General features: G+C 37.8%; 1 protein-coding gene across 2 annotated transcripts in view; it reads right to left on the reverse strand.

The window, feature by feature from the left end:
- Positions 1-4,254: 4,254 nt before the first annotated feature.
- The window catches only part of Sc5d (sterol-C5-desaturase), a 14,781-nt gene continuing 10,456 nt past the window's right edge, over positions 4,255-8,579 (reverse strand). For both annotated transcript variants that reach the window (XM_004636531.2, XM_023721168.1), the window contains exons 4-6: positions 8,122-8,251; positions 6,093-6,193; positions 4,255-5,751 (exon numbers count right to left, since the gene is read on the reverse strand). In XM_004636531.2, the coding sequence (XP_004636588.1) occupies positions 5,299-5,751; positions 6,093-6,193; positions 8,122-8,251 (684 nt within the window). In that variant the 3' untranslated portion in view covers positions 4,255-5,298. The remainder of the gene's footprint in view (positions 5,752-6,092; positions 6,194-8,121; positions 8,252-8,579) is intronic.

Below are 8,579 nucleotides of genomic sequence, written 5' to 3' on the forward strand. Positions count from 1 at the left end.
TAGAGATCAGGCATGACTTCCCACAGGTGTTCACGGGAGATGGTGCCACACATGCGCAGCACTTCCCAGGCCAGCACCCACCACATCAGACCCACAGAGTGAGCTCCCTTATTGTTGCACGGGATGGCAATGTCCACATAGTGCAGAGGAGAATCTGTGTTGCACAGAGCAATGGTTGGCAGATTGACATAAGATGCCTCCATTGGGGGCTGGTGCTTAGCCCTGGGGTCAGTAACCACCCGAAGACGTAGCTCTGGAAGGCTGCCTGGATCTGGTTAGTGAAGGTTCCGGAAGTCAAGCGGCCAGCGATAGGAGTAGCTCCAGTGACAGCAGCAAACTTCAGCACAGCCCGCTGGCCAGTGCTCCTGGAGGATATGACGCTGACATCAACAAGGTTTTCAATGGCCACTATAGCTCGAGCTGCCAGGAGGAGCTTCTCCCAAGTCCACTTTAGATTTATGATGTAGATTCCATCACTTTTCCTTTTATAGATATACTGCTCCATCTGGAAATGCCACTTAAGTGGGTTCCTGCAGCAAGGAACTTGAGGACGTCCTCCTCCTTCATTTGCAGGACATCAAGGGCTCCGGACATTGTGAAGTTTCCCTTTAAGTTACGATGGGAAATCAAGAACAATGCCATATGGACCCTGCCAGGGAGCATGGAAAAGCTATCTTCCAGTTTTAAGGTGTATCTAGGCATTGCTCTTTCTCCCTACAACTTCTCCTGACATCCTATCCAAGGTATAATAAAATCAGAGCCTAGAAAGGAAAAGCACAAGGAACAATTTACACATATAATACCTCAGTGAACACTTGTGTGTTTCTAACTTAACTTTGTTAGTGGTTTTGTTCATTTACAGAAGGAGAAATCAAGGCCCTGGAATCTATGAGTGTTAGAGCCAGGACTTATACTTGGCCATTTGAGTCCAAAGCTCTCTAACTCTTGAGTATCTGCCTTTTCTGGGCGTAATCAACCCTTTTCTCCGAGGATCCTTTCACATCCGGAACACTGTGGTAAGAGATAGGCAGACAGATTCACTGACTCCCCAATCAGTAATCCATTACAGATTTGGATGTAGTCAAAATCAGGGCTATTGTTTGACTGAAGGAAAAATGTCTTCAAATTGGTACAATCCTTCACTCTTCTTTTGACTTCCCCAAGGCACTCACAAATGTCAAAGAAATGAAGGGTTTAAGAAAAGCAATTTAGTGGGTAAAAAGAGAGCATCAGAACAGATTAAATGTTTGTACCTATTGCAGAGCTTGATACCTGTCTGGGATTCATTAAATATGCACTGAAGAGAAATGACATTTTCACCATTTCATATAATACATTCAGCAAAACATTTATTGAAGCTGTTACGTCTCAGGCATTTTATAAGAATGCTTGGATTGACGCAATGAGGATTTCTATTTTCAGGGTCTAGAAGTAAATACAGTGCACATAACAACAAAAATTGATCAAATGCAGGTATTGCTGAAATACTGTCAGTCAAGTTTTTCAAGTCTTCAGTTATAAACACAAGGAAAGAAAGCTCTTTCCCCTTAGTAATTTCTTGTTGCCTTCCATTGGGTCATTTACAAACAGAAATTTCCTAAACAGTAGAGGCTGGGAAGTCCAAGATGAAGGTGCCAGAGTGTGGTGCCCAGCGGACTCAAAGTTTCCACAATGGTGGCTTGGTGCTGCACCCTCTGGAGGGAACAAATGCTGAGGCTTTTCACTCTTCTTTTGACTTGACATGGAAGGAATTAAAACACAAAAAGCTCCCTTATGCCTTTCATCCCATTCATGAGACTGGAGGCAGTGTCTTAATTACTCCTAGTGGTCCTACCTCTTAACACTGTCATATTGACGATTTGGTTTGAATGCATGAATTTCAGTGAGCACATTTAGACTACAGACTCCATCAAGTTGTTTAGCTTCACTGGATAGCTTCATTCTGGCTCTGCATGGCAAATGCTTGACTTCACATTTTTTTCCTACCTAAATTAATCCCAACTCTCTGGTGTTCTCTCCCAGATATCATTTCTCTATAAAATAACTGTCTATAAATAGCACACATTAAAAACTGAACTTACAATTCTCTCTCAAATTGTTCCTGGATTGTAGAAGATAGGAAGCAAAAGAAAGGGAAAAATAGATTTCTAACATTCAGAATTGAGACAGGGAGGACAATAAAGACAGTAAATCTCAGGCAGTTTCTGAAATGTGCTCCCAATCATCTCCATCTACCTCCCAGTTTCTACCAGAAAAGTAAAAACACAACATAACTTTCATTTTCTCCTTCTGATCTGTTAATAAAAGATTTCAGAGTCAAAGGGAAAAGTTTTTCAATTAACATTCCTAGAGGAAGAATTTACATCACTTCACTGAACATTCTAAATTCCTCTAATAGAGATAGGATATGATGAAGCACTAAACAAAGATAAAGAGTTCTTCAACACAATTCAGCTTAAAATGACCAGAACTTAAGAAGGGTGAAAGGGCAGAGATTTGACCATTAACACTTTAAAATTTTTCCTTCTCAAAATGTATGTCCTTTCCTTTGTATCAGACAGGAATAAAATCTATAGAGGTTATTTTCACATTGATATGTCATGGAATTAAGCACACCAAGACAACTAATATAGACAGAACTGCTAATATTTTTGAGCTCATTTATTATTCCAAATCTTTATTTCTTCCATTCACCACATGAAGAGGGCAATAAAAGACATGAATGTGATAAAGTTTGTTATCTGCTCAAGAAACTGGCTTCCTCCTCACCCAGATACATAGCCAGACACAGCTAGGGATGAAATCTTCCAGTGCAGCAGACCGTGACAGTTTTATCCAAGAAATGCAAAAACACCACTTCTAACCCCAAAGAAACTCTCCATAGAGATGTTTCCTTCTTTCCCCACGACCCTTTGACATATTAGGGTTTTGTTTTTTGCTTGTTAAATATTTACTACTCAGTATGTTTATAGTGAGGAATATTGTGAAACTTTAGTTACATTATTGATGTTATTATTTCCATGATATATTTTTAATTTTTTTTGGTAGGACAGTTTCAATAATTAACACACTGCACATTCTTCCTAGTGGTTATCTGCTGTACAAGATACAGACATGATATCCTATTTACAAACACTATTAGAACAAATCCCTCTATTCATTAAGAGAATCTATCTATCCTATTTTGAATACAGATACAAAATGGACATTCATCTGTATCCCCTTTTTGTTTAGTTCCATCATTTGAGTATTATAGGTGTGTTAACTCAGAAAAATATTCTAAGAGTCCAGTAGTCCATAATAGTACTGGGTCTTCCACTTCACTGGCAGTGTCAGAAATTGTTGACCTGAGTCCCCTACAGCTCAACATAACACGATGGCTTTAGTTCTTACACTTTGTTTTTATACTTTTCTGCTGGATGGTTAAGACCAAGATAAAGCAAGACCTATGCAACAAGTTGTAGCTTTTGGAAATCTTTTTAATTTTGAACTAATAGTGTTTAGACAAGATACCATGTCTGCATCTTGTACTATGACACATTAGGTTCTTAACCAAAACAAAGGAAGAGCCACAAGATAGAGCTCGGGTTGCAGAATGTCCATGTGGAAACCTGCCTACTGAGCAGAAGTATGCATGAGTTTCTGTGAAATAAACCCTGCAAGTTAACTACTTTGAGTCCTAGTTTCTTCATGTCAAAGACTCAGCCAATGCCTAGTAAACAAGAAAATCTCCACACCCATTAGCTGTCATTATTGCTAAGAAACAAATTGACTTCTCTTTAATTTTCCTCTTTCTCGTAGGCAAAGTGGAACATTAGGCTGGGTGGGATTAGTGAAAAGTACTCAGCTGCTGTTTACCTGTTTTAAAAAAAGGTACACTGAATTCAACATTTTAAAAAAGAACAGTTTCTGCTGGATTCCGGGGATTAAATTCATGACTACTTTCCTGCTAAAATACAGAGCACCCTGGTTCACAAACTCAATTCTCTCCACAATTCTGGTCCCAAATCAAACTGGATGAGAACAGAATCCAATTTCCCCATAAGGTCAACATTGAACCTAACCATAAATCTACAAAGATGTGAGATATAAGAAGAATTTAATAATCCTCTTCTCTTTTCCTCTGCTAAACAGCGGGCATGCGGGAAGGTTCTAAAAAGTTTCAACAATTCACATCATCCCTGGTTTCAAATTTACATCAATTTGTGCAACAAATATTTTGTACTATTACAATATTTAACTGATGCAGTTTAATAACAGTATGATCAACTTTTATTGATTTTACATAAATAGCAAGAGTATCTTTAAAATTGTTTTTCCAATGCATTTATATTACAACATACAAGCTTTTAGTGAAAGTATTCAACTATTTTGAAAAGACAATGTGAGAAATCAATGACAGAGAAAGAGCATGAGATTTATGCACACATTTTCAAAGATAGACCTAAACATTTGGCAATTATTTCCTGTTATGAGACAGGTTTGTAACTTTCAAAAGTATCAAAAGTGCAGTGCATTGATTTATTTAAAAAGTCAGCAGTGCCAAATATATTATTTGAACATCAAATTCCCCTAACTATACTGTCTCCTAACATCTATGCTTATTAAATAGTTTCAAAGGGTAACCATCAATATCTTCAGTTAAAAAATCTGATATCTGATTTAAATCATGGTAGAACTGATTATGTCTTTAAAATTCCAATTTATTCATTAGTGAGATGGAAAATTGGACGATATCCCCATAAAATGAGGCTTTTATCGGAAAACAATAATCTTACACCTGCTACTGTCACTGGTATAACCACTAATACATCAGACTTTTCAAACTGATGTTTCTCCTTGCGCAAAATACTACAATAGTCATTATCACACTAATACTGAAAAATTAACCATTCCTCTAACAAGGAACCATCTTCACATTAGTATTTCTTGGTTATAGTACTTTAAGTCTTGGTATTACTGAATACAATGAATTTTTCTTGCTGAATATGGATTAAGGCAAAAGTGTAAATAGCCAGGTCCCCTCCCTAGTTTATTCTTTCTTTAAAACTGTTGAGGCTATAAAAACAAGATTTGCTGGTTGAAAAGATACAAATTGTCCTTGGACCAACACTCAGTACTTGAAACATGGTATGAGAATCTTGGTGTTTGCAGCATCTTCTTCTGATCCACCATAATGGACGCTCCTCAGCAGTGTGCACAATGCTGACTTTCAAACGATGCCATCTGCTTGCCATGTGTCTTCACTGGGTATCAACTATTTCTCCTTATTACAAGTACTAACATTTGGGCGATAACCTACTCTATCTTTGTGAGCACGCCATTGTGGAATTTTTCATTTTTATAATCATTTGATGGGTTACTGCACTTTTCTTCTGTCACACTCTTCACATAACTAAGTGGCCCCTTCCCCTCAAAGGCGGAGGGATTTTTGAATGAGCCTCCAATTCTATCCCACAAGGTGAAATACTGCCCATAGTTATAGTCAAAGAACAGGTGGTGGTCTGTGTGATGTGCTGAGCCATTGATAAAGGGCCTGAGGATCTGGGGGACACGAAAATCACCATCATGAATGGAAATTGTCCAGACATTAACAGCGATGTACAAACCTAAGTAAACCAACTTGTGTAATGGAAAAATAAAAGGGTATATATGGTAAGGTAGACTCTGAAGAAAGCCATCCAAAGGGTGAAACGCATGACTTGCAAATGGAGTAGGAATCTTCCATATATGATGAGGTTTATGTACATGCTAAAGAAGAAAGAGATATAATTAGCACCATGAACTTTAGCCAGTGCAACAGTCAACTTCATCTTTTATGCTCAACTGATGGAGATGACCTAACTGAAAGATCCCTCTGAAATCAGCGAAATTACTTTATAAATGCGCCTCCTCCTTTAACCCACAAGTGAAATTTTAGCATCACCCCTAGATCCATAAAGAAGACTATGAACCAAAGGTATCCAGTACCTGCGATGACTCTGTCTACTTAAACATTTAATAGAGGAAATTCTTGGGAAAGAGAATAAAATTTATAATGAGACATTACTGAAATGAGTAATATTTTTTGTTTTCCCTTCTAATGACTCTACCTTGTATATAAGTTTATGATGAAGGCCTCTGTGAATCCAGTAGATCAGCATGTCCGTGAAAAAGAGGAAGGATATTATGCTAACAATGAGGTGAAACCAGCCTAGAAGAGACAACAGGGGACAGGAGAATCAAGAATCGGCTGCTCAGATTAGAGTTCACTTTATATATGTCCATGCGAAATGGAATCCTAGGGCCAAACCATATAAACCGTTTTGGCTAACTCAATACATTATAAGTTAATTTCTCCTCATTCCATGAAATCTGGTCATTTCCTTATTTTTCTTCTTATAATAACCTGAGATGGCCAACACTGATTATTTTTTTACATTATTTTTAACTGATTCACAAAACCAAAAAAAATTATATATGAACAAGCAATCCATTTCTTATTAAATCATAAAGATACATATGAGACAGAAAAGGGCATTCCTGAGATATCTGTACTGATAATTAAATCCCTCAGAATGCTACCTCATCATTTTCCTTCATGCTAACCTTCCTAAAAATCATCTGAACAATAGGATCTTCTTAGAACTCTTATTTTCTACTAAATACCTTCCTAGCATTAACTCATACTCTGATCATTTCTGACCTACCCTCCTCATTCCCATACTTCTGCTCTAACCAGGTGAGTTTACTCAATGTCCTCCTGAAAAGCCGACACTCTTAACTTTTGTCCCTTTGTTCACCATCCATTTGCTGTGTGATACAAACAAGTTTCTAAGATTCTCTGTATACCTAATCTACTCCCCCATAAAAGGAGCATAGTAAGAGCTGCCACCTTATAGAACTGTTGCAGAAAAAATGGATTGAGGCATGTGAAAAGCTCAGGACTGTTGCTAGGACATTTTAATACTCAGTAAATGTTAACTGCTATTCTTATTTTCTCTAGTCTAAATACTAAAAAAGTCTTGAGGAAATAATTGCAGAATTTTACAAAAGTTTAACTAGCATAAGACTGTTTACAACAAGGGCTGGCGAGATAGCTCAGTGGACTAAGTGCCTGGTTAGGCAAGCACAGGGACAGGGGCTCAAGCCCCAGCATCAGCATCACATGCCTCGCCAGCCCCAACACAGGGCACACTGGGCCACCGATGGGCATGGTGACACATGCCTATAATCCCAGTGCTAGGGAGGCTGAAAACCAGAGGATCACTACCAGTTCAAGCTGTGTAGTGACTCTGCACCAAATACATAAAAAATTTTTAAAAATTTAAAAACTGTTTACAACAGAAACAAATATAAATATCGAAAGTTCTAATAATTAGGGCTCAATAAATAAACTATAGATATGTACACAATAAGACACTGTATGGGCCGGCCAGATAGCCCAACGGACTAAAGCGCATGCTTATGCAGAGCGCAGCGGCCTTGGTTTGATCCCGAGCCCTGCCCCCAGGGTGCACTGAGATGGCGAATAAGACTGGGTGCAGAGTCATGTGCCTGTAATCTCAGCACTTGGGAGGCTGAAAACAGGAGGATCACTATGAGTCTGATCTGTGTGGTGAGACCTTGTAGACTCTGTCCTAAAAAACAAAAGACACTGTAGCTAATAAACTATGTCAACAATTATTGATATAAAATTACATTCATATTTGAAGTGAAAAAAGCTGGGTGCAAATCAGTACGCACAGTACAATTTCACTTTACAATCTAACAAAGTAGACAGGCACAGAAAAGTTGGAAGATAATGTGACAAAAGACTATGGTTTCTTATAAACCTGCATTTTCTGATTTTCAGAAACATTCATGTGCTACTTACTCACTTTTTCATTAGTTTGAATTGAATAAAAACAATAGGAAACAGCCCTGTCTGATCATTTAATTTTCTCCCAGGCCCAATTTCATCTGTAACAGACTTTCAAATTGATAGCTAAAACGAAAGACATACACAGATGTGGCACGATATGAAAGCAGAAGGTTAAAAACAACTGAACAATTTAAGAGAAAGAAAAAAAGAGTGAAGTTATTTCTATAAAGAAATCAGTCCAGTTTAGGCCAGTCTCCTGACCAGTCTTCTTTACTTACCATGTGGAAACTCTATGTTGTCATACAATTTGCTGTAACCTTTCACCTCTAGCAGGAACAAGGCGACAGTGGGAATACTGATCCATGGCATTGACTGGACAGTGAACTTAATCTCTCGATAGACTTGATTCTGAAAATAAAATCTCCAATTATTTAAAAGTCACAAAATCTATGTTCTACAAAAATGGCATAAAATTGCTTAGGATTAGATTTTTAAATTCTCTCTTACATATATTAAAGGGTTTATCTCTATACTGTTTCAATAAAAATTTCAATACATGGGAGATTGTAAGAAAAATACTCCTTTTGCTTATGTTAATTTTTTGGTTGTTGTTGCTTTTGTGGTACCTGTGATTGAACTCAGGACCTTGTTTTTGCCAGGCAGCTGTTAATGCCACTGAGCTATCACCCTGGCCCAAAAACTACTCCTTTTGTATTGAGCAAATAATGTAACTATC

Source organism: Octodon degus, unplaced genomic scaffold, assembly GCF_000260255.1.
Source record: "Octodon degus isolate 3935 unplaced genomic scaffold, OctDeg1.0 scaffold00080, whole genome shotgun sequence".
Taxonomy (NCBI): Eukaryota; Metazoa; Chordata; class Mammalia; order Rodentia; family Octodontidae; genus Octodon; species Octodon degus.